This window comes from Zophobas morio, unplaced genomic scaffold (genome assembly GCF_036711695.1).
Source record: "Zophobas morio isolate AGI-343-1 ecotype UQ-CSIRO unplaced genomic scaffold, CSIRO_AGI_Zmor_V1 ptg000021l, whole genome shotgun sequence".
Lineage (NCBI taxonomy): Eukaryota > Metazoa > Arthropoda > Insecta > Coleoptera > Tenebrionidae > Zophobas > Zophobas morio.
The window spans coordinates 15,845,218-15,870,819 of NW_026972126.1; the positions used below are offsets into that span (position 1 = coordinate 15,845,218).

The window sequence follows — 25,602 nt, forward strand, 5'->3', positions numbered from 1 at the left end:
TGACTTTTCTAGATAATATATAGTTTTAATTTAACGCAAAATTATCACACTTTGACTCATTTTAGATGTATTTTTCATTTTTCGCCTAGTATTTATCAAACTACGTGCATCATATTAAAGTCTTGTGACTTTCGTTGCAGGTGTTGGTAGACAAACGTCAAATGTCATTTTCGTTTTACAAAACGTGACTTTTCTTCCGGTGAATAAATTTCTTATAAATCGTAAAAAACATGGTTAACATAACCGAAAACCAAATTCGCAATATTGGCAAGGTACTTGTAGACGAAAAGCGACCATTAAAGGAACGCTTTCGTGCTCTTTTCACCCTACGCAATCTAGGGGGCCCAGTCTCCATCGAATGCATCAAAAACTGCTTCAGTGACAGCTCAGCCTTACTAAAACACGAACTAGCGTACTGTTTAGGCCAAATGCAAGACCCGCTCGCCATTTCCACACTAAAACAAGTATTAGAAGACTCGAAACAGGAACCAATGGTTCGCCATGAAGCAGGTACCAAATTTATTTCTTTATTAATTTTTTTTCTTACAACTCACAAATTGAATTTCAGCTGAAGCTTTAGGCGCGATTGGATCACCAGAAGCCCTTGATATTTTACAAAAATACAAATCAGACCCTGTGGTGGAAGTGGCAGAAACTTGTGAACTAGCCCTCGAACGAATAAAGTGGCTTCAAGGCCCTGAAAACACGAACACGGACGTGAAAAGCCCGTACAATTCAGTTGATCCGGCGCCCCCGGCGCCTAGTAGCAACGTAGACGAACTTAAAGCCGTTCTTTTGGATGCGAATGCGTCTCTGTTTGAGCGGTACAGGGCGATGTTTTCGTTGCGAAATTTGCGGAGTCAGGAGGCTGTTGTGGCGCTGGGGGCGGGTTTAAAGTGTGGAAGTGCGTTGTTCAGGCATGAAGTGGCGTTTGTTTTGGGGCAGCTGCAGGATGAGGTCGGGGTGCCTTTTTTGAGAGAGAGTTTGGAGGATTGTAGTGAGAATGAGATGGTGAGGCATGAGTGTGCGGAAGCTTTGGGGGCTATTGCGACTGAGGATTGTATAAATGTTTTGAATAAGTATTTAGGGGATGATAAGAGGGTGGTTAAGGAGAGTTGTGAGATTGCGTTGGATATGTGCGAGTATGAGAATAGTCCGGAATTCCAGTATGCGAATGCGTTGCAAGTTGCATAAGTTAAATAAATTTACAAACGTGATATTTTATGTTGTATATGATTTAATAAACGAGATTTATTTGTTTTGTGTTTCTTATTTTTCCAAATACCCATAATGTCCAAAACACTGAATTCGAGTTGGCTGTGAGAAAAGTTATAGAGGTGGTACTACTGCACAATTGACTAGGCAAAATCTAGCCCCGCCCACCCGCCCGATCTCAATTGTGATGATTTTTTTTATTCGTCGTGAGCCATGAAGGCGGAGCTTAACCGCAAAATCCTTATTTTTCTACGAGAAATTAAAAACATGTTTTTAAGTATCGTATTGTTCAAAAAATACTGTGTATATTAAGAAAAAAATAAAGCCAAAGATTAGGCCCCACTCATACCGGCCTCGATCTCAATTCTCAATTGTGATGAATTTTTCATTTGTTGCCAGATTGAGGGGTGGGGCTTAATTGCGAGATCCATATTTGTTTAGAAGAATTTACCATTTTAAACATGTTTTAATTTTTTTTTTCTGAAAAGACGACTACGTATATTAAGAAAAAAGCAAAGTATAAACCCCGGCCACCCTCCCTCTCCCAAATAAAAAAAAAATCATCACAATTGAGATGGGGTGGGCGGGCGGGGTTTATATTTTGCCTTTGAACAACACGATACTCCAAAACATGTTTTCAATGTCTTGTAAAGAAATAAGTATTTTGCAGTTAAACTTCACCTCTTTGGTTCATGGCGTATAAAAAAAATCATTACAATTGAGACAGGGCGGGTGGGCGGGCATACATTTTGCCTTTTTGTTTTAATATGTGTAGACTTCTTTTCACAACATGAAATTTAAAACATATACAAAATGGAAAATTTGTATAAGGAAATATCAATTTTGCAATTAGGCTCCGCCCCATAATTGCAAAATCCATATTTCCTTGCAAAAATGTACCATTTTAACCATGCTTTAAGTTTCTTGTTGTGAAAAGATGGCTATGTATATTAAGAAAAAAAGGCAAAATATAAGCCCCGCCCACCCACCCTATTTTTATTCTGACGATTTTTTTTATTCGTCGTGAGCCGAGGGGTGGAGCTTAATTGCAAAATCGATATGTTCCTACAAAAATTTACCATTTTAAAGTGGGATTTATAAACTTGCTGTTGACTTTAAAATTCCCGTTGCAGTTGCTGTTGCCGTTGACGTTGCTTTTGGAGCTGAAAACTGCCATTTATAAACTCCGTTGCCAAGTTGAAGTCGATAGTAACGTTGATGTACAACTTTTGCCGTATTTAAAGGGGTTGTAGAAAAAAGGTGGAGGATTTAATTTGATTATTACAGTTTCGGCCAGAAAATCTTGCGCAGTATTTTTTTGTCATTTCAAGAAAACACGACGTTGTCTATGCTTTATTGTCATAATGACTGACACTTTTAAAAAATAAATTTTGACATACGTCATCAATTCATCATCCACATTCTAGTCTACGTCAAAATGACAAACATAGCAAATTTGAGGTTATAAGCAGGGAGTTATAAGTACGTAAAGCCTGTTTTAGAGCTTATGTCACTGGAATGATAGAACTGCCCAAGATTTTGTGGCCGAAACTGTACAAAAATTTACCATTTTAGACATGTTTTAAGTTTCTTGTAAGTCTACACATTCACATATTAAGAAAACAAAAGCAAAATAAAGCCCCGCCCACCCGCCCGATCTCAATTGTGATGTTTTTTTTTATTCGTCGTGCGCCATGAAGGTGGATCTTAACTGCAAAATTCTTATTTCTCCACGAGAAATGAAAAACATCTTTTTGATTATCGTGTTGTTCAAAAAATACTTTGTATATTAAGTAAAAAATAAAGCCAAAGATTACCCCCCACCCATACCGGCCCCGAACTAAAGAGTAATGAAGTTTTCATTCGTAGGCCGACCTAAGGACGGAGCCTAATTACAAACTCCATATTTCCTTATAAAAATTTACTATTTTAAACGCGTTTTGAGTTTTTAAGAATAAAAAAAAATCATCACAATAGAGATGGGGTGGGTGGGCGGGGTTTATATTTTGCCTTTTTTTTAATATGTGTAGACTTCTTTTCACAACATGAAACTTAAAACATATTCAAAATGGAAAATTTGTGTAAGGAAATATCGATTTTGCAATTAGGCTTCGCCCCATAATTGCAAAATCCATATTCCCTTGCAAAAGTGTACCATTTTGACCATGTCTTAAGTTTCTTGTTGTGAAAAGATGGCTATGTATATTAGGAAACAAAAGCAAAACATAAGCTCCGCCCACCCACCCTGTCTTAATTCTGACGATTTTTTTTTATTCGTCGTAAGCGGAGGGGTAGAGCTTAATTGCAAAATCGATATGTTCCTACAAAAATTTACAATTTTAAAGTGGGATTTACAAACTTGCTGTTGACATTAAAGTTCCCGTTGTAGTTGCTGTTGTCTTTTGGAGCTGAAAATTGTAATTTATAAACTCCGTTGCCAAGTTGCGGTTGATAGTGTAATTTTGATGTTCAACTTTTGCCGTATTTAAAGGGGTTGTAGAATAAGAGTGGAGGATTGAAGTTGATTACTACAAAAAGTTGCCCTTTTAGACATATTTTAAGCTTCTTGTTGTCGAAATAAGTCTACACATACTAAGAAAAAGAGACAAAATGTAGCCCCGCCCACCCACTCTGTCTCAATTCTGATTATTTTTTTATTGGTCGTAAGCCGTTTACCTTGTAAATATTTTGTTGATTATGGTGTCCATCATATAAATTGTCTGATGTCCAATCTTAACCTCAGATAAGAATTCTTTGCTGTTTAAAATTTAAAGCATATAAATGAAATTGAGATAAATAACACAGAAACACGTGGCGGAAGCGAAGTGCGCGGTTCCTTGTCGAGCTGGCGGTCGCGCCATCTGACAGTCAGGGGAGTGGTCGGGATGACGTGACGCTCGCGGCTTGGCCCAATAGCCGGGATTTCCAATCACGAGTTTGCGACCATAACAGCCTGTTGTCGCTCGGCACGTTTCTTGGTAATAGAGGGGTGCTGGGTGACAGTGCTTGCCGATTGAATAGAATCACCGTCGTGGCGGGAGAACAGCCACAACCAGGAGCCCCAACTTCCCCTCGTGCTACAACAATCCCTATGGGTAATTCTGCTGTGTTCTAGAATGAAATTGAGATAGCTCATTGCCACACTATTATAACGCTCTGGTGCGGCTACCGTTGAACAGTTTTTCATTAACAATTTTGTTCTCTTGATAATTACAAAATCCATAATTCCTTGCAAAAATGTACCATTTTAACCATGTTTTAAGTTTCTTGTTGTGAAAAGATGGCTATGTATATTAAGAAAAAAAAGGGCAAAATGTTGCCCCGCCCACCCACCCTGTCTCAATTTTGATGATTTTTACTTCCCGAGCGTAAGCAAAGGAAGTATTGTAATCGAGTCCGTCGGCCGACTCTCTACTTTTACGTTTTCTCGATCTTTCATGACCCCTAGAAGACGAAGAAATAGGTCTCCCATTTCCGTCTGTCTGTCCGTCTGTCCGTCCGTCTGTCCGTCTGTCCGTCTGTCCGTCTGTTGTCACGGATTTTTATTAGACAGATAATCTCCGAAAGTACTCGACCGATTGTTGTGAAATTTTGTACTTATATTAAGAATATCATGTAGATGGTAAAACGCTAACCAAAATTTGTCGAATCATCCCCACCACTAAAGCGATGACGTCACTTCAAAATTGTACATAGTAAATGGGTTTTCAATTGTATAAAATAACATAGTCCTACACATGTAGTTTACAACTCTGAATCGACTTTTCACCCGAAACGTCCAGATTTTTGGAAAAAAAATCAAAATTATAAAACAACATTTTGAAATTTAATTTTTAATCTGCTAACCAGAATGCTTTGAAATGTTGCAGATGTTTTAAGGCTATAAAGAGCATCATAAATCTTTAGTCAAAAAATATTTGCTTATCCCCTCCAAAAACTTGATGACGTCAGCTCAAAAGTTTGTGGAATAAATCATATCTAAAATGTACAAAATATGATGAGTCTGTACTTGTGAACTATCACTCCATTAATATTTTTTGGATTTGCATATACAGGGTGACTCAAAAAAATTAATGAATGCGTAAATATATTTTATTGATTTAATCAGGAACTACAAAACCGAATGCTCTGAAATCTTGCAGATGTTTTAAGGTCATAAAGAGCATAATAAATGTTTAGTCAAAATATATTTGCTTATCCCCTCCAAAAACTTGATGACGTCAGCTCGAAAGTTGGCCGAATAAATCATATCTAAAATATACAAAATATGATGAGCCTGTACTTGTCATTTATCACTCCATTCATATTTTTTGGATTTGCATATACAGAGTGACTCAAAAAAATTAATGAATGCGTAAATTTATTTTATTGATTTAATCAGGAACTACAAAACCGAATGCTTTGAAATCTTGCAGATGTTTTAAGGTTATAAAGAGCATAATAAATTTTTAGTCGAAATATATTTGGTTATCTTCTACAAAAAACTGATGACGTCAGCTCAAAAGTTTTCCGAATAAATCGTATCTAAAATGTACAAAATATGATGAGTCTGTACTTGTGATTTATCATTCCATTCATATTTTTGGATTTGCATATGCAGGGTGACTCAAAAAATTAATGAAGGCGTGAATTTATTTTATCGATTTAATCAGGAATTACAAAACCGAATGCTTTGAAATCTTGGGAGGGAAGTACTGTCTAAACTCTTTAGACCAATTTTTTTATTAGTCGTAAGCCGAGGGGCGGAGCTTAATTGTTAAATCCTTATTTTTCTACGAAAAATTACCATGTGAAATGTTGTTGAGTACCCAATCGTGTTATACATACAACGAAAACTAAACGTATTAATTAACAAAAGAAAATCAAAAGAAAAGCTCCACCCATCCGTCTCGATCTCAATCGTGATGAATTTTTTATTCGTTGTCAGACCGAGGGGCAGAGCCTAATTGCAAAATCGATACTTTCCTACAAAAATTGACCATTTTAAACATGTTTTAGCTCTCTTGTTGTGAAAAGAAGACCACACATATTAAGAAAAAAGGGCAAAATGTAAGCCCTTGTAATTATAATACGTAAACGCATAACGATTTTGACGAGGAGACGCCCTTCCAGCGGCTGTCCCTATGCGCCCCACGCTTGCTTGACTGCAGTAAGTTAAATTTGCCGCCACTCCATCATATTAACTTGAGTATCACTCTGCATCTTAGATCATATAATATGATCTAAGCTCTGCATTCACTTTAATAACGATTTCTCTTTTTTCTTCGTGCGTTTAAATTTATGATTTCAAATATTTGTACGATTTGTAACATTTGAATTCTGGAGAAGGTTTTTAAGCTGGTTTAATAGATTTTACGTCTGCAGAATGGAGATTTCAACAATTTTCCTTTTTTTAGTAATTAATTACCTGAAGCCAATACACTTAGTACCTAAAATGAAAATAGAAAATTAGAAACTATTGAGTTGAAAAATCACGTTCTTTGACATTTACATCGATTACTACTATTACTTTAAATTAATTACCTGCCAACGCTTTAATGACTCAACTTAATCTTAAATACATGTATACACAACGATTCGTTGCCCATTTAAACCCCATATAATTTATTATTTTTTGCTATGACATCTCTTTAAAAGCAAACTCTTGTCAAAGTGAATACTTTCTGACGCACGACGATCGATTTCTCAAGGTAATTAACGCCTTTAAAGTAAATATTGGTACACGTTCAGACAAAGTTTTACAGAATGTGTATACTCATATTATTTATTGTACATCTCTTTACAGTTGGCAACACGTATCCCGACGTCCCCACAGAACACTCAATACCAAGCTCCAACAACCTTGAACACTCCCTCGAAAACTGCGTCAACAGCATTTTTTCAAATTTTTTAGAACTTGAGCAACCCATAGTAGCCGTCAATGTCAGTTTTCCTTTGGTATATTCATCAGTACGTTTACAGTTTTACGGACCCGCAAATTTCACAAAATTTGCTAGAGTAAGGGTATATGTGTTGAGTGTGGGCGAAAATTTAGAAGCAGCCTTCCACTACTTGAGCGGCTTCCGCAATTTCAACCCACAGGCGAAATTCATCTTGATTTGGAACGACAAAGTCAGAGAAGAAGTTTTCAAAATCGCTTCAAGTTTCTATATAAGCAACATGATGACGATAGAGTTCGACACGCAGAATTTGTACACGTATTTTCCTTACGAAGAAAGTAGGAATGTTCGGGCGCCCAGCACCCGAATCGTTCCACTTGGACACTGTTTCAACATTTCCAATAGTGAATTCTTATTTGGGAAAAAAATGCCCGCAAAGTGGGACCATTCCATAGTTCACGTTTCCTACAAACCTTGGGAACCGTACATTGTGGACCCTGACGGAGTTCCTCTGAAAGGGGTAGAAATCTTTGTTTTAAATACCATAAAAAAGCACTTCGGTTTTGAAATCAAGTACCACCTTAATAACGGAAGTTACTACAACGTGAAGATTCCTTCAACCTACTTTGAAGCATACGGAGGCGTTCTCAGACATGAAATGGATTTATCTGTTGGCGCTTTGTATTTAAAAAAGTTCGAGCATATGGATTTTGACGTCAGTTATAGTTACCTTGAAGACAGTTTTTACTGGGTGGTGCCAAAAGCGCGAATTATGGCACAATGGGAACGCGTTATTTTGGCATTTCGTTGGAGAGCTTGGGCGCTTTTTCTAACAACGTTTATTCTATTTACGATAATCTACCTTTCATACTTGAACTTTTTAAAAGTGGTTATTTCGCCAAAGGTACCGTTGCAAATTTTTGGAATTTTGCTAGAGATCGGGTCTGATTTAGGGGCAAAATACACAGTTCGCAAGCTACTAGTGACTTGGATTTTCTTCTGTTTGATCATGTCCACGTCGTACAAAAGCCAGATGATGAATATCATAAGTGGAATTAAATACGAAAATGATATTGATTCGGTTGAAGAAATCGCAAAATCAGATCTAATCATTAATTTACCGAAAACCTACGCAAACTTGTATGACTGTGAAGGTTTTCCTTTAGATCAATATATTTATGACCACAATGTGGAATGTGAAGAGGTTCTAGATTGTGTTAAACGAACCGCCACTAAACGGGATACAGCAAGTGTGATTTATGGTCGTTATCTAGAATATAGAAAGCCGGACTTTTTGGACAAATATGGACAAGAAATGCTACATGTTTTGAAGGAAAAGATTTTTCCGATGTCGATTCACATGATTTTTTCTAAAGGGTTTCCGTTGTTTGAACAAATCAACGATATGTTGTTGCTGTTGCACCAAAATGGGATTATCATTTATGATTTTCATTACATGGAAAGTATCGTGAAGGCGAGATATATGGCGAAGGTCAGACTTACAAGCCAAAAGTTGGTGACCAATGACATGAACAGTATGGCACTACCGTTTATTTTGTTACTGTTTGGAATTGGAGCTAGTGCCATAGTTTTTGGGCTTGAAATTATTTGGACCAGACTGGATAAAAACAAAAATTTTAGTCACTATAAAAATAGAATGTGTTTGTTTATGAAAAAGTGTAAAAGGGTAGTTTACAACAATCGTAGAATTAGTAATCTAGAAAATAATATCGTTATAATGGTAAATGGTAAAATTGAGGTGTTTTAATTAATACCACTTATTGTAGCGGCAAATCTGAGAAGAAATACATATATATTTCCTATATCTGTGTTATTGTATAAATAATTTAAACAATAAAGAACACAACAGTCATCAAAGGTTTTATTTATTAAAGTTTTATCTACGTAAGACGATTCTATTTCAGGACATTAGCATCGCTGTACTACATTTCTGTGCCCAAAAAACCTGCCGCATATTATACCCTCTACCCTCTATCATCATCTTTGACTGCAAATCGTATGTTTCGATTTTGCCACGCGAACTTGTGCCTTTTTTAAGTTTTAACTTCAAATATTTCTAGAACTGTTCATTTTTAAATGGAGTTCTACTAGAATATCAACTATATATGAGTATACAAGTTCATCAGAGTAACGTGGTAAAGTGAAATATTCTCAGTCTAGTTTATATTTTGCCTTTTTTTTTAATATACATAGTACTCTTTGAACACCACGATACTCAAAAACACGTTTTTAATATCTTGTAAAGAAATAAGTATTTTGCAGTTAAGCCTTGTCGGCTTTGTTCACAGTGAATAAAAAAAAATCATCACAATTGAGATAGGGCGGGTGGGCGGGCTTACATTTTGACTTTTTGTTTTAACAGCAAGAGAACAAAATTGTTAATGAAAAACTGTCCATTCTCAATTTCATTCTAGAACACAGCAGAATTACCCATAGGGGGCGTTGTAGCAAGAGCGGAGTTTGAGGCTCCTGGTCGTGGCTGTTCTCCCACCACGACGGTGATTCTATTCAATCGGCAAGCACTGCCACTCAGCACCCCTCTATTACCAAGACACGTGCCGCGCGGAAACAGGCTGTTATGGTCGCAAACTCGTGGTTGGAAATCCCGGCTATTGGGCCAAGCCACAAGCGTCACGTCATCCCGACCACTCCCCTGCGTGTTAAATCTGCGTCGTTTGTGCAGACGGCGCGACCGCCAGCTCCACAAGGAACCGCGCACTCCGCTACCGCCACGTGTTTCTGTGTTATTTATCTCAATTCCATTTACATTTACTGAGGTTAAGATTAGACATCAGACAATTTACATGATGGACACCATAATCAACAAAATATTTACAAGGTAAAAAAATCTAGCAAAGGTTTATAAAAACAAAAAAAGATTTGGTGTGAAGTAAAACTTGTGTAGAGAAAAAATTACGTGAGATTAGGAACTGCAGAGCAAGAAAATTTACGTTCAGTTTAAATTATACAACAAAGAAAATTACTGAGGATAAAATTGTGAGATAGAGAAAAATTGTATGAGGTGAAAAATTGCAAAGCTAGCAAAATTACATGAGGTTAATATTTTATGTCCATTCGAATTATTGGTTAATTTTTAAAAATGGAGTTATTCACCTGCATTATGGGCCATCGTCAAGATTTATTGCTATTCGTCTCAAAAACTTAAAACATGTTTAAAATGGTAAATTTGTATAAGGAAATATCGACTTTGCAATTAAACTCCGCCCATCGGTCTGACAACGAATGAAAAATTCATCATGATTGAGATCGAGACGGATGAGTGGGGCTTCTCTTTTGTTTTCTTATTTAACTAATACATTATTTAGTTTTCTTTGTATAACACGATTACTTCAGAACATATTTCACATGATAATTTCTAGTAAAAAATAAGGATTTTACAATTAAGCTCCGTCCCTGGGCGGGGCTTATATTTTGCCTTTTTTTCTTAGTATACATAGCCATCTTTTCACAACAAGGAACTTAAGACATGGTTAAAATGGTACATTTTTGCGAGGGAATATTAATTTCGTAATTATGGGGCGGAACGTATTTACAAAATTGATGTTTCTTTATACAAATTTTCCATTTTAAACATGTTTTAAGTTTCATGTTGTAAAAAGAAGTGTACACATATTAAAACAAAAAGGCAAGATGTAAGCCCGCCCACCCGCCCTATCTCAATTGTGATGATTTTTTTTATTCACCGTGAACCAAGGGGGCAGAGCTTAACTGCAAAATACTCATTTCTTTACAAGAAATTAAAAACATGTTTTTGGGTATCGTGTTGTTCAAAGAATACTAAATATATTAAGAAAAAAGACAAAATATAAACCCCGCCCACCCACCCCATCTCAATTGTGATGATTTTTTTATTCTTAGAAACTTAAAACATGTTTAAAATGGCAAATTCTTCTAGACAAATAGGATCTTGCAATTAAGCTCGTCCCCTCGATCTGACAACGAATGAAAAATTCATTACAACTAAGAATTGAGTTCGGGGCGGGTATGGGTGGAGCCTAATCTTTGGCTTTATTTTTTTCTTAATATGCATAGTATTCTTTGAACAACATGTTTTTAATTTGTATTAGAGAAATAAGGATTTCGCAGTTGAGCTCCGTCCCCTTGACTCACGACGAATAAAAAAAAAATCATCACAATTGAGATAGGGCGGGTGGGCGGGCTTACATTTTGACTTTTTGTTTTAACATCAAGAGAACAAAATTGTTAATGAAAAACTGTACAGCGGCAGCGGCACCAGAGCGTTATAAGAGTGTGGCGATCAGCTATCTCAATTGCCTTCTAGAACACAGCAAAATTATCCATAGGGGGTGTTGTAGCACGAGCGGAGTTTGGGGCTCCTGGTCGTGGCTGTTCTCCCATCATGACGGTGATTCTATTCTATCGACAAGCACTGCCACCCGGCACCCCTCTATTACCAAGAAACGGGCCAAGCGGAAACAGGCTGTTACTGTCGCAAACTCGTGGTTGGAAATCCCGGCTATTGGGCCAAACCGCGAGCGTCACGTCATCCCGACCGCTCCCCTGACTTCTATGCCAAATCTGCGTCTTTTGTGCAGATGGTGCGACCGCCAGCTCGACAAGGAACCGCGCACTCCGCTTCCGCCACGTGTTTCTGTGTTATTTATCTCAATTCCATTTACATGTTTTAAACTTTTAAACAGCAAAGAATTGTTATCTGAGGTTAAGATTGGACATCAGACAATTTATATGATGGACACCATAATCAACAAAATATTTACAAGGTAAAAGGCTTACGACCAATAAAAAAATCATCAGAATTGGGACGGGGTGGATGGGCGGAGCTACATTTTGCCTTTTTTTCTTAGTATGTGTAGTCTTATTTCGACAACAAGAAACTTAAAACATGTCTAAAATGGCAACTTTTTGTAGTGATCAACTCCAATCGTCCACTTTTATTTTACAACCGCTTTAAATACGGCAAAAGTTGAACATCAAAATTACACTATCAACCACAACTTGGCAACGGAGTTTATAAATGACAATTTTCAGCTCCAAAACTGCAATGGGAACCTTAATGTCAACAGCAAGTTTATAAATCCCACTTTAAAATGGTAAATTATTGTACGAACATATCGATTTTACAATTAAGCTCCGCCCCTCGGCTTACGACCAATAAAATAATCATCTGAATTAAGATAGGGTGGGTGGGCGGGGCTTATATTTTGCCCTTTTTTTATTAAGTTGCACATGGTTGCCTATGTTTAACGATTTTTTTTGATTGAATTTTTTTTCAGCGCGAAATTTTAATTGAAATTCCACCTAGATAAGACGGGTTCAACTGGAACTAGCCATCGAGAAAAAATTAAGCCGGTTCTAGGCCAACTGGTATCGCCAAAAAATTAATAGTTGGGGTTTTAGATCACCCGCCAAGTGTCGACAAAAAATAGTGGAGGTTCTAGCTCAAATCACGCCAAGTATCAACAAAAAATGATGGGGGTTCTAAGCCAGGTCAATGACCTAACGACAAAAAGTAATGCCGATTCTAGACCAAGTCAATACTGTCTATACAATCTCTTTTTTTTGTCTTTTTCAACTCTGCTGATCCACGCTTCTTGTAACCTCACTGCTGACAACAATGTCGCTTGCCGTTGAATCTATTTAGTAGAACCCAAAGTCCATAAATTTAACAATTTTTTCATAACACATATACAACTAAAATTTTCTTGATTATCTCGTTTCCAGAGCGCTCTGGGCGTCCTTTCCGTTTGTTTAGTTTTTCAAGAGGGATTTCATAACCTATATGATAAAACTATAACTTGGCAAGCTAAGTCTTGGTGTTTTTTTTTTGTTTTATTATTTACATGCATTTGATTACACCTAATTAATACCACTTAATTTTAGATATTTGATGAACTTACCACTCTTTCCCGACGGAAGAATCCAGTAGTGGATATATTATTCTCAAACTGAGACTCATCAAGCTAAAATATTTCTCGCGACTTGTTTTTTATACCAAGAAATTACGTCTATACGCTTTTTTTTCATAATATAAAATACTACATTCTCGGTAATTTATTTGTTTGACCTAGACCCATTTATCTATTTTTTCATTAAAATTAAGTAAAGCGCTAATTCATTAAAAATGTTTGTTGACATTCATCCCGATGTGACACACTTTTGTTAGTTTAGAAAATGAATCTGATACGTTTTTCTATACTTTTAATCTCAAAGAGTATCAGTTTTGCGTCATAAACAAATGGATATTGATCATTATTACCGCAATTTCTATTTGAAGATCTTTCACTTTATTTTCTCTATTAGAAACATAATGGTCAAAATGATTTATTACTATGATTCTTTCGTCTGGAAATTAGTCATTCGGAAACTAGAACTAGTGTAAAAACGATGTATTGGTATTTTTTGAGTATTATGGTCGCTTACACCGGTGCCAACATGTTGATGTTGCAAGACAAACTTCCTAGTTCGCAGTTTCCTGGGTCTTGTTTAAACCATCTAATTGAAACTCTTCCAGAAACTAATTTTACGTACACTATAAATCTAGAGTGGTACTTGGAACAACCATCAATCCGACTTGATTTGTCAAAACCGTTCTGGCTTACCAGTGAAAGAAGCGATATTGTTATAATTAAGTTAAATGGTCAATCTCTGAAAACAGTACTACAACGAATCGTCAATCAACCGTTTTTCAATCCCAGAGGTACCACCATCGTCATAACAAACCAAGTAAAGTTCTTTGATTTTAAAGCTGCGTCAAGCTTCTATATTAACAAATTGATAGTACTTGAGGAACAATCAGACACACATCAAACAATCTACTCCTACCAACCTTACAGATTCGGAAACGTTAACAACCCTTCTGTGGTTTTTTCCACGTGGGGTACTTGCACCAATGGAAAATTAACACTAAAGAAAAAAGCAATCAAACCTAAATTACCTAGAAAGTGGCCAAACACCACCATCCGAGCACTAAACAACATCGTCCCACCCTACGCCATCTGTCCTACATGCACCATCGACCGCGGTATCGAAATCGAAGTGTTTGATATCATAGCCCAGTGTCTCCAATTACAAGTTACCTACACCCGAAACGAATTCGCCTACTGGGGTAGCAAATCCAACGGTACCTACTCGCACATTTATGGCGAACTCCAACGACGCGAAGGCGACATGGCCGTCGGTGTTTTCCACTCGAAGTTCGACGAACATCTCGATTTCGACATGTCGTACTCTTACATGGAAGATAGTACCAGATGGTTGGTACCCAAAGCAAAAATCTTGCCATACTGGAAACGTCTGAGCTTGATTTTCGCCAAAGAAGTGTACTTGTCTGTAATCTTCTCCATTTTTCTGATGGTCGTGGTCTACCGCCTTCTCCACAACGCTTCGTACTCGTCGTCTTGGATCATGTTGTACCAGATTTTACTAGAACTCAGTCTCAAACAACTCCCGTTTAACTTCAGATCGGTTACGATGGCCTGGATTGCTTCGTGTCTTATTTTGTCGACGATGTTCAAAAGTAAGTTGATTGATATCATGTCGAAGGACAGCTACGAGCACCAGATTAGTACTTTGAGCGACATTGTTGACTCTAAATTGGAGATAGTCATCGACCATGATATTGCGAAATTTTACCAAAACAATACTAACGCCATAGAGGAACAAATCAAGAACAACTACCGGTACTGTATCAATCCGAGGATTTGTATCACTCGTACTGCTTTCATCCAGGATTGCGTTACCGTAGATTTTAAAAGAACTAACGAGTACTTTTTGCCACAGTACATCGACTCGGAAGGAGATGTCTTGTTTTATTTGTTTAAAACTCCGATTTTTCTAGTGCATATTCACTTGTTTTTTGTCAAGGGGTACCCGATTTTTCCCCAGATTGATGAGTTTTTGATAAGGATGAGAGCGAGTGGTATTATTCAACATCTGTACGACAATGCGAGTCATAACGCACGTCTGGCTTTGAGCAAGAAGTCTACTTTTAAAGTCGAAGTTCTTGGGTTGGAGCAATTACAGGTTGCGTTTGTTATATGGAGTCTTGGAGTGGGGTTTTCGGTTTTGGTGTTCGTGGTTGAAAATGTTGTAGTGATGGGACATCTTCGGGGGAGGAAAATGAAGCTTGATTTGTAAACTTTTTATTCTTATTTAAATATACAACATGTATAGTTACTGAAAATGTTGTAATATTCGTGGAATAAAAAAATAAATACATTTTTAAGAAACAATGTACACAAAGTACAAAAGTCACGGTCGTATTCCTTGTCTTTTTATCAACTTTGTAACATATACAACTGCAGTTGTACTACTAAGTAGCTTCCGATAATCAGCCCTTGAGCAAAGTCATACATTTTACAATCAAGGGTACTGATAAAATAACATGAATTCTTCATTTTCTTAGTACTTGTATAAATAAAGCAACTGCTGGCATTAGTTTATATTCACAAACATTGTGTCAATTCTCTTGGTACAGAATGATGAGACTTAAGTACTTTGAGTTCAGCGACAACGACGAACAGAAAATTTTCAACCATTTTCACAGAACCACAAAAATGGTGGCAGAAGATGTCCAAACCATTCAAGAATGGATGAAAGTGCAGCCACATTTACCAGAAGTTTTGGGTAACCATGAATTGATAGAACCTTCAACATATTCATTCCCCTATTTCAGACACCAACAGCATAAAGAACTTTTTGATTATAAGCAAATGTAGTGTAGAGATTGCTAAACAAAAAATAGAAATGAGGTACCTCATGCGTCAAAAAATTCCAGATATTTTTGAAAATATCAACCCTAGATTACCACACATGAACACCATTTTTGACGCTCTGTGAGTATTAAAGTTTTGTTATTCTATGAAAATAGTGTAAGCACGTTCAAAAAAGGTACTGGGTGCCACTTCCCAAATTGGTGGACGGTCTGGGCAGAGTGTTTATTTCCAAAGTTCGCAATCCAGACCTATGTAGACATATGGAACATCACACCTACAACGGACATCACTTTAATTTTGTCGAAATATATTTGAAAGAAAGTCTCCAGCTCAACTTTTCAGTCGTTTTTGATTTGTCCCACATATCCAATGAAAATTTTAAACATTTTGTGCCAAGTATTTTACGCAAGATGGTTATGCTTTACCATGTTGGTTAATATTTTAATGAAATTAGAAACAATTTTGCGTGTATGTGGTTTCAGAATGCTTATTCGTGGTCCATGAAAGGAACGTACTTCGTCAATTCACATCCTAACTTACAGATCGTTTTGTCAGTTCTGAAGACGTTGATAAAACCGAAACTTATGCACAGGGTTTGTTGACATTTTTGATAAAGTAAGCTGTGTCTAACTTCATAATGTGTAGATTCATTTTTGCAAAAGCGAGAGGGAGTTACTGGAGATTTTTCCAAAGGAGATTTTGCCAGTAGATTATGGTGGTGAAGAACGGTCTCTGGAAGAGTTAAACGGTATATATATGTTTGTTCACCCCCACCAACAATTTGATGACGCCACACATCTTAAACTTATTTAAAATATGTAAAATAATTTTTTTTTAGAAATGATAAAAGAGAAATTTTTGGAATACCAACACCATTTTGACGAGATTGCCAGTTTTGTGATTGATGAGAAATTAGTACCGAAAAAATTAATAAATGACGACTTTTTGGGATTTTATGGCAACTTCAAGAAACTAGAGATTGATTAGTCTGATTTAAAATGTACTACTTAAACATAATAATTAATAAATATATATTTTTAAACTTTTAAATTTCAGACATCATTATGTATATAGTTATAAATAATTCTTGGGTATCGCTAGAACTCGTGCGGGGGCTCCGGTACCATCCTTCAGTTTCATGGGTAAAACGACAACACTGAATCCCTTTTCTGGCAAATCCTCCAAAAGCTTCAAATTTTCCACGTTATAAATCTGATTTTTACTCAAAATGCGATGTGTCATGAATTCTGAACTCCTCCCAGGATCCACACTGGCAGTATCCAGACCAACCCCCACAATTTTCCTGGAGTTGACAATCCAGGTTGCGGCCTCAGCGGAAATACCTTCACATTTTTATCATAGCTTAAACACTCCACAGGTCATGATCTTACCAGGAAAGTCCATGTTTCCGTTGACATCTATGCCCATGTACTGGTTTCTGTTGTTCCAGTACTTCGACCACCCGAATTTTATTATCAGAAAAGTGTTAGGGTCAAATTCGCCATTTTGGCGCTTCCAGTTTTCCAGGTGTTTTGGCGCAAGTGACTTAGTTTCAGTGCGACTTAAGTCAATTGTGGCACCTAAGTAAATATATAAGTTATAGGGTACCAATAACTTACTAAAAGGTGGTACCAACCTTTTGCGACGAGTCTAGTAATTGGAACGTCAGCCACCTTCCATCCTTCTTTATTGAAGTGATATGGGGCGTCAAAATGGGTACCGCCATGTTCGCCAGCACAAAATTCATTCATAGAGTACCTGTGTGGTACTTGTCAAGATAAGACGGATTTTGCCAAATGATATACCGTCTACCCTTCATTTTCTTAGAGGGTATGTTATTTGGCAAAATCAATATTATCTTAGCAAATACTAGCCCCGCCCACCCGCCCTCTATTTTCTTAAAGGATATGTTATTTGCCAAAATCAGTCTTATGTTAGCAAGTACTAGAAATGGTGAAACCAAAAAAACGATTAATCGACAAATTGAAAAGTCGAAAAATATTTTGAAACGTCAAAAACTGAAAAATTGAAAAATCGTAAACCTTCAAACATTGGAAAATTGACAAACCCAAAAATGAAGCAATCGAGAAATGGAAAATTTGAAGAAACGGGAAACTGAAATATTTCAAAAACGAAAAATCGAAAAATCAAAAATTAAAAAATCTAGAATTCGAAAAGTCGAAAAACTAAAGAACTGAAAAACTGAAAGGTCGAGAAATCAAGAAATGGGAAAAGCAAAAAACAATTAATCGAGAAATTGAGAAGTCGAAAAATTGGGAAATCCCAAAACTAAAACATCGCAAAATTACGAAATGGAAAAATCAAGAAACCGAAACAACAAAAAATCGAAAAACTGAAAAACCAAAAACGTAAAAAATCAAAAAATCGAAACATTGAAAAATGGAAAGATTGAAAAATTAATAAATCGAAAAATCTAAAAATTGAAGAATTGAAAAACCGAAAGATCGATAAATCGTGAAGTCGAAACATCGAAGAGTCGAGAAGTTGGGAAATGGGAAAATCAAAAAATCGATTAATCGAGAAAAATTAATGATGATTAATCGAATAAATTAAAAAATATAAAACTTAACATCAAAGAATTGAAAAATTGAGAAATCGAAAAGCGAGGAAATCGAGCAACTGAAAATTTGAAAAATCAAAAAACCAACAATTTTAAAAATCGAAAAAATGAAAAATTGAAAAGTCGAGAAACCGAAAAATTGAAAAACCAAAAACCTGAAAAATCGAAAAATTGAAAAATCGAAAAATTGAAAAGTCGGAACACTGAAAGGTCGAGAAATCAAAAAAATGAGGAAACCAAAAAAGTGATTAGTCGAGAAATTGAGAACGCGAAAAACTAAACATTTGAAAAACCTCAAAAACTGAAAAATTGAAAAATCGGATCAAAATTGGAAAATCGCAAAACTTCAACCATTGGAAAATTGACAAACTCAAAAAATGCAGAAATCGAGAAATTGAAAAATTCCAACAATGAAAAATCGAAGAATAAAAAATTAAAACATCGAGAAAACGAAAAGTCGAATAATTGAAAAATTGAAAAATCTAAAAACTCAAAAGTCGAGAAATCAAGAAATGGGACAATCAACAAAGAAGCCGAAAAATTGAAAATTTTGAAACGTCAAAAACCGAAAAATTGAACAATCAAAATCCTGAAAAATCGAAAAATTGAAGAATTGAAGTCCAAAAATCAAGAAATGGGAAAATCAAATATTTATTCATCGAGAAATCGAAAAATTGAAAACTTAGACACGTCAGAAACTGAAAAATTCAAAAATCAAAAAAAATTGACGAGTCGAGAAGGTACAAAATCGAGAAATCAAAAAATTGAAAAATCCCAAAAGTGAATTATCAAAAATTTCCCCGTGGAAAATCTAGAAATCGAAACATCAAAATATTGAAAAACTGAAAACCGAAACCGTAAAAATCAAAAATCTAAACGAAAAATTGAAAAATGGAAAGATTGTGAAATCCCTAAACTGAAATATTGAAAAATTAATAAATCGATAAATCGAAAAATTGAAAAACAGAATAAAAAAACAAAAACTTAAAAAATCAAAAAATTGAAAGATCGAAAAATCGAGAAGTCGAAACATCAAAAAGTGGTGAAATTGAAAAATGGGAAAATCAAAAAATCGATTAATCGAAAACAATTGTAAAATCGTATAAATTAAAAATCGAAAAATTGAAGAGTCGAAAAATCGAAAAACCGGAAAATTGAGAACTTGTGAAATCGAGAAATCGAAAAATCGGCTAATTGAGCAATTGAAAAACCGAGATATCGGAAAGTCCAAGAATTGAAAAATTAAAAAAATCGAAAAATTGATGAATTGACAAACTGAAATTCGAAACAGTGAATAGTCGACAAACCGAGAAATCGAAAATTTGAAAAATTGTGAAATCGAAAAATTGAAAAACCAAAAACCTGAAAAATTGGAACACTGAAAGGTCGAGAAATCAAGAAATGGGGAAACCAAAAAAGCGATTCATCGAGAAATTGAGAACCCGAAAAACTGAAAATTTTGAAACGTCAAAAACTGAAAAATTTAAAAATCGAATCAAAATTGGAAAATCGTAAAACTTCGACCATTGGTAAATTGACAAACTCAAAAAATGAAGAAATCGAGAAATGAAAAATTTGAAGAATCGAGAATTTGAAAAGTTTCAGCAACGAAAAATTGAAGAATCAAAAATTAAAAAATCGAGAAATCGAAAAATTGAAAAATTGAACAACTGAAAATTTGAAAAACTGAAAGGTTGAGAAATCAAGAAATGAGAAAAGCCATGAAAAAATGAAAAACCAAAAACCTGAAAAATCGAAACACTGAAAGGTCGAGAAATCAGGAAATGGGGAAACCAAAAAAGCGATTAATCGAGAAATTGAGAACTCGAAAAATAGAAAATTTTGAAATGTCAAAAACCAAAAAATTGAAAAATCGAATAAATATTGAAAAATTGAAAAATCGTAAATCTAACATTGGAAATTTGACAAATACAAAAATGAAGAAATCGAGAAATGGAAAATTTGAAGAAATGCGAAATTGAAAAATCCCAACAACAAAAAATCGAAAAATTGAAGAATTGAATAACGGCAAAATTGAGATATTGAAGAATTGAACAACGGAAAAATCGAGACATTGAGAAGTCAAGAAATCGAGAAATCGGAAAATCAAAAATCCATTCATCGAGAAACCGAAAAATGAAAACTTAGACACGTCAAAACTGAAGAATTCAAAAATCAAAAAATTCAAAAATCAAAAAAATTGAAGAGTCCAGAAGGTAAAAAAATCGAGAAAACAAAAAATTGAAAAAATCAAGAAATCGAAACATCAAAATATCGAGAAACTGAAAAACGTAAAATGTAAATTAAACAAAAATCTAAACGAAAATCGAAAAATTGAAGAATGGGAAGACTGCAAAATCCCCAAACTGAAATATTCCAAAATTAATAAATCGATAAATGCAAAAATTGAGGAATTGAAAAACAGAATAAAAAATCAAAAACCTAAAAAAACAAAATTGAAGAATTGAAAAACTCGAGAAGTCGAAGCATCGAAAAGTCGTGAAATTGAAAAATGGGAAAATCAAAAAATCGATAAATTCAGAAAAATTAAAGATGTAGAAACGTCAAACACCGAAAAATTGTAAAATTATAAAATTGAAGAGTCGAAAAATTAAAAAATTGTAAAACTTAACACCGGAAAATTGAAAACTTGAGAAATAAAAAAATTGAAAAATCCCAATTAAAAATCAAATATGTAATTGAAAAACCGAAGATCGAGATATTAAAGAACCGAGAAATCGAAAAATCGAAAGATGTAAAAACTTGGTTGGAAAGATACTCACCAGTAGCCATTTCTATCTTCAGCCACCATTTTTGTGTAAGAAAAGGGTTTAATTCCACTCCAATATACTGTATTGTTGCTGAAATCCCAAGTCAAATCTACTATTTCTGTCAATTTTGACGCAACAAAGCTGACCTTCGCTAGTAAAAGTAAAGTCAACACTTTAATCAACATCTTGGATGAAAGACTGCCCTAAGAATAAAGTGAGCACTATTTAAATTTTATTTAAAGTTATCAGTGACAATAACCTCACTCAGTGATAACAAAGGCGCAATGAATTATATTAGCATTATTTTCCTCGCTGCTAATAGAATCTAATAGCTCCTCAGAAATTGTTTAATTATAAAAACTACTAATTTTTCTCTATACATATATCTATATTTACTATGTACAAAGTTGTACAAATAAAGTCTCTGATGATAAACTACTTAATATTTAAACTTGATTTTTACAGTTTAAAAAGCCGTTTTTTTTCTATTGTAAAGTGTTATTTTAAAGAAGTACGTAATACAGTAACGGCTGATATAGAAGATAATCCACGATACCATAGCTGCCCTGAAAGACACAAGCAAAGACAAATTGTAATTTTGCTGTAGACAAACCTACCTCTAGGACGTGTGATTTGGATTCATTGTTCGTGGGTGAATCTGACCTAAAATTTTTTGATAATTATAAATAAGGAAAACTTTTTAGTGACTCATCTAGCTACAGTAAAGCGTTAGTACCGTTAGAACACAAATGTTTATATTTCTTATGATTTTCCACAGTCAACTTCAAGCAAAAAAGTTTCCACAAATCTTACAACAACAACGACTGCGATGTCTTTTTTTGGTAGTTTGCCAGTGAGATAAAAGTACTCAAGTTACCTCTCAAATGAGAAAAAGATAACCCTATGATATTTAAAACTTTCCATTAAGATAACTTTTTTGCTATTTTGCACAAATAACACCAAATTATTGCATAATGAGGTTTCAAGTACAATGACAATTTTCAGTTTTACCATTTCACTTTCTTGATTTGAATATTTCCCGCCATTTTATGACATTAGAATCCTCCACCTTGATGACGTCGATGGCCTGGTTTAGGTTAGTGCGCATGAGCATGGGTTTGGCGGAAAATCGAATTGCCTTAATATCTTATACCAGATAACACTGCTCTTGAAAAATGAATACATTTAAAAGTTGTTCGTAAGTGTACTTTATTATGTCATCTTCGTTGTGTAATAAGGTACAAAGTATAAAGAAATACAAATAGGTGACCCAAAAAGAGTAAAAATATCAATACAAAAATATTCTTCTCATAATAAATAGTTTTTAAATCCCTTAAAAATACAGACTTTGTCCCTACTATAGCCTTTGGAAATAAGTGCATGGTAAGTAAAATAAATAATTAAAAAACACAACTGCCCAGTAACAGTGGCCGTCAGTACCCGTATGAAACATAAACTTCAGAGTGCTTAATTTGGTAAATTATAAATTAATTGTTGTAGGCAACCAACAATACACGAACATCACAAAATCGACGCCACCTTTACTTAACGAAATTTTTATAAATGAAAAATGTTAGTGCACACAGGAAGACAATTATTATGGGAATTGGATTTTCGTTAGAAGCATCTGGTGGATGAAGGGATCTGTAAAACGAAAATGGTGAATTATTCAGTGGTAACTTCGTTTGTATAATAAAAAAATTTAATAAAATAAAATATAAAAATCAACGTTTCCTCGTCATAACTCGTTGTGTGGTAGCTCTTGAAAGACTGACGACCCCGCCAAGGAACTATTAATTAATGAATTTGTTAGTAATGAGTATTATAAATTCAACTACATTGAGAAAAAAGAAACAATGTTAAAACCGTAATAAACATTAATTTCTTTTAACCCAACTCTTAATACATTTTTGTCATAAAAAAATTATACTAACAAGTGTAGATATTCGCTTATAAACCCTTTCAAAATCAGATTGATGTTAACTACTGTGTCCATGTCAACAATATCACGGTTGTCTTTGGCGGTGTGCCACTCAGGCGGGAACGGAGTACTAATTACATGCAAAATCGGTACATTTCGTTTCAAAAAAGGCAAATGATCATCCTCAATTCGTCCATAAGAACTTCTCGCTAGAAAATAATTACTATAGTGGTTCTTCAACAAGTTCATCTCATGTAAGGTGTTCTCAATTTCAATAAGTCGCAAAAACCTGCAATGTTACATTGTATTTTTTGCCACCCAACTAACCCATCATACCATCGTTTCGTGTTTTCAAAAAAGTTCAAAAATTGTGGATTTCTAAACCCAATTAGATCTAGCAGCGCTAACATGTCGATTTTGTCAAGTTCTGACACGTTTTCGCCGTTAATCAGACTTCTGTTACTGTGGAGTGTTCTAGCCAGGTGTTTAGCACCGTAAATAGAGTCATGAGGCCCCCAATTCTCAAACGCTTCTTCTCCATCAAAGAACACCAATTTGAGAGCTACATTTTTATTTTTTGATTTTTGCAAGTCTTGTGACAAAGTTTTGGCGATTTCGAGCATCATAGCGCACGGCACCGCCGAATCTATCGCCCCCACGAACTCAATATCTTTGAAGTACTTGCTGTCGTAGTGGCACGCTAATACCAAATATCTCTCAGCTTGGGGGTTATGTGTGGCCACTATATTCTTGAATTTTAAGTTACCGAAAATCGGCACTTTATCCATAAACTCGTCGACGTCCACGTGCCAGTTCAACAAGCGCAGCTCTTTTTTTATATACTTGAAGACTTTTTCATGATTTGGGGTACCCACAACGCGAGGTACGAGAATATTATCGAGTACTTTATTGATATAATTGGGGTCACTTGAAGCTGCCAAATAGCGAAAGTCTTCGGTACTTGCTACCTGATTTTGGTGTCGCTCCTAAATTCACACACTAGAAATCATTCAAATGGAACTAATTTTACTTACGCGGGCTGATTTTAGGAAATTGGTGGCTCCTAGCCTCAGAATCACAGAAAATAAGAGAAAGTTTAATAAAGGTACGTACATTTTAATTAAACTAATAATACTGAAGAGCGTATGTTTTGACACTACCCTATTGACGTTTCGTTTTGACGTTTGTGACACGCGATCACTTGGATGCACGAAGGGCGGTTTTTTCGAACTGGATAACCCACGGTTTGAACCACAGTTTGAACCCGCTTTCACTAGCACTGCACGAACAATGGAGAGTCGATGGCTAATAAAGAACCCGATTTGCATTAAGCAGAGGTTAACACGTCAATTTATTGAGCTTCCTGTACTGTGGAGAATCCAGAAGTGGGAAAAAATTTGGTGTAGGAATCAGTTTATCACATCGCCAAACGTAAAAACAAACTCATTGTTTAATTATTCAAGGCTTATGATTGGCTACCGATTAACACAAGTTCGGGTTAACATGACAAAAAATGAACTATTTCTGGGTATTAGGTACACTGACACTTAATAAATGCGTTTAAATCGAGTGATTGCACATCTCTGTGTCAACGGAATCTGAGTAAATATAATGTAATGTTAGATAAGGTTCACATCTCTGTATTTTTTAATTAATCGGTTTAATTGCCTTGAACCTTATCTGAACAAGTCCTCTCATTTTTTTCGGAATTTATAAATCACTTAAAATCATGTTCAATTTAAACAATATATTGTGCGTTTTATTACAGGTACTGATAGCTCGCTTATCGTAGTTAAGATAACACTGCCCTTGAAAAACTAATTTTAATGATAAGTTGGCGGTATCACAACAGTGCCAGAGAAGCGACAAGAGAGAACATAGAGGCGAAAATTGCATTCAAAGCAAATAAAAATTGTCACATGAAGTCACTCAGTATACTTATGACGTTTGTGTCACAGCTATCATGTGCATGTCTACTACAAATTGGGTTTATGTAATAAATAAATAATTGTTATAACTTCCACGTGAGTGAATTTTAGTAACAAGTTTAAACATTAAATAATTTACACACTGTTGCATAGTATAGGTGATATTCATAACCAGATTACGGATGGAAATGACTATTAAACAAATTTGATGAAAAAACTGCTAACAATGCTAAAACTGAAACACAAACAGTACTAATTAGCATTATTATATTATTTGTTCGTTAACTTTTAAAATGACGTTAAAACTTAGAACATGATTTAAATTTCAAGTTGCGTCAATGCGACGTTTCATAAGTCATCTTAATGGAGTATATTATTAGGAATAGAAATATAGGAATACTGAAAGTGAACATTCCCAGGATTTTTCTAAGATGAGACTGAGTTTGCCAAATGGCATACGCTCTAAGAAAATAAAGGGCGGGTGGGCGGCTCTAGTACTTCCCAAGATAAGAATGATTTTGCTAAATGTTTTGTTTTGCTAAAGATTTGTCGTTGACGTACAATTTAAA

General features: G+C 35.1%; 3 protein-coding genes across 5 annotated transcripts; 1 reads left to right on the forward strand and 2 right to left on the reverse strand.

Moving 5' to 3' along the window:
- Positions 1-153: 153 nt before the first annotated feature.
- On the forward strand, positions 154-1,259 carry LOC135132124 (deoxyhypusine hydroxylase). Its single transcript, XM_064060086.1, has 2 exons — positions 154-510; positions 569-1,259. Exons 1-2 carry the CDS (start codon positions 231-233, stop codon positions 1,192-1,194), a joined length of 906 nt encoding a protein of 301 aa, XP_063916156.1. The 5' UTR covers positions 154-230; the 3' UTR covers positions 1,195-1,259.
- Positions 1,260-16,846: 15,587 nt separating this feature from the next.
- Positions 16,847-21,412, reverse strand: LOC135132406 (kynurenine formamidase-like). The gene is made up of 4 exons (XM_064060485.1): positions 21,197-21,412; positions 17,469-17,590; positions 17,224-17,412; positions 16,847-17,175 (listed from the first exon to the last, which is right to left on the reverse strand). The coding sequence occupies exons 1-4, from the start codon at positions 21,367-21,369 to the stop codon at positions 16,907-16,909; spliced, it is 753 nt and encodes a 250-aa protein (XP_063916555.1). The 5' UTR covers positions 21,370-21,412; the 3' UTR covers positions 16,847-16,906.
- Positions 21,413-21,602: 190 nt separating this feature from the next.
- On the reverse strand, positions 21,603-24,799 carry LOC135132335 (glutaminyl-peptide cyclotransferase-like). Of its 3 annotated transcripts, XM_064060403.1 has the most exons (5): positions 24,140-24,799; positions 23,442-24,091; positions 23,119-23,394; positions 21,802-21,847; positions 21,603-21,750 (listed from the first exon to the last, which is right to left on the reverse strand). In XM_064060403.1, the coding sequence occupies exons 1-5, from the start codon at positions 24,431-24,433 to the stop codon at positions 21,688-21,690; spliced, it is 1,329 nt and encodes a 442-aa protein (XP_063916473.1). In that variant the 5' UTR covers positions 24,434-24,799; the 3' UTR covers positions 21,603-21,687. The 3 variants fall into 3 exon arrangements, with proteins under 3 accessions (XP_063916473.1, XP_063916474.1, XP_063916475.1); XM_064060404.1 differs by lacking the exons at positions 21,603-21,750; positions 21,802-21,847 and adding an exon at positions 22,706-22,828 and having other exon boundaries at positions 24,140-24,797; XM_064060405.1 differs by lacking the exons at positions 21,603-21,750; positions 21,802-21,847 and adding an exon at positions 22,865-22,974 and having other exon boundaries at positions 24,140-24,742.
- Between the last annotated feature and the right edge of the window lie 803 nt (positions 24,800-25,602).

Excerpts from the sequence above, each read along its gene's own strand:
- LOC135132406 (XM_064060485.1), bottom strand. The coding sequence starts at position 21,369 with ATGTTGATTAAAGTGTTGACTTTACTTTTACTAGCGAAGGTCAGCTTT. Across the intron at positions 17,591-21,196 it reads GAAGATAGAAATGGCTACTG|GTACTCTATGAATGAATTTT; the intron begins GTGAGTATCTTT and ends AGTACCACACAG. Across the intron at positions 17,413-17,468 it reads TACTAGACTCGTCGCAAAAG|GTGCCACAATTGACTTAAGT; the intron begins GTTGGTACCACC and ends ATATTTACTTAG.
- LOC135132124 (XM_064060086.1), top strand. The coding sequence starts at position 231 with ATGGTTAACATAACCGAAAACCAAATTCGCAATATTGGCAAGGTACTT. Across the intron at positions 511-568 it reads AATGGTTCGCCATGAAGCAG|CTGAAGCTTTAGGCGCGATT; the intron begins GTACCAAATTTA and ends ATTGAATTTCAG.
- LOC135132335 (XM_064060403.1), bottom strand. The coding sequence starts at position 24,433 with ATGCAAATCGGGTTCTTTATTAGCCATCGACTCTCCATTGTTCGTGCA. Across the intron at positions 23,395-23,441 it reads TTTGAAAACACGAAACGATG|GTTTTTGCGACTTATTGAAA; the intron begins GTATGATGGGTT and ends GTAACATTGCAG. Across the intron at positions 21,848-23,118 it reads ATAAGCGAATATCTACACTT|GTCAGATTCACCCACGAACA; the intron begins GTTAGTATAATT and ends AAAAAATTTTAG.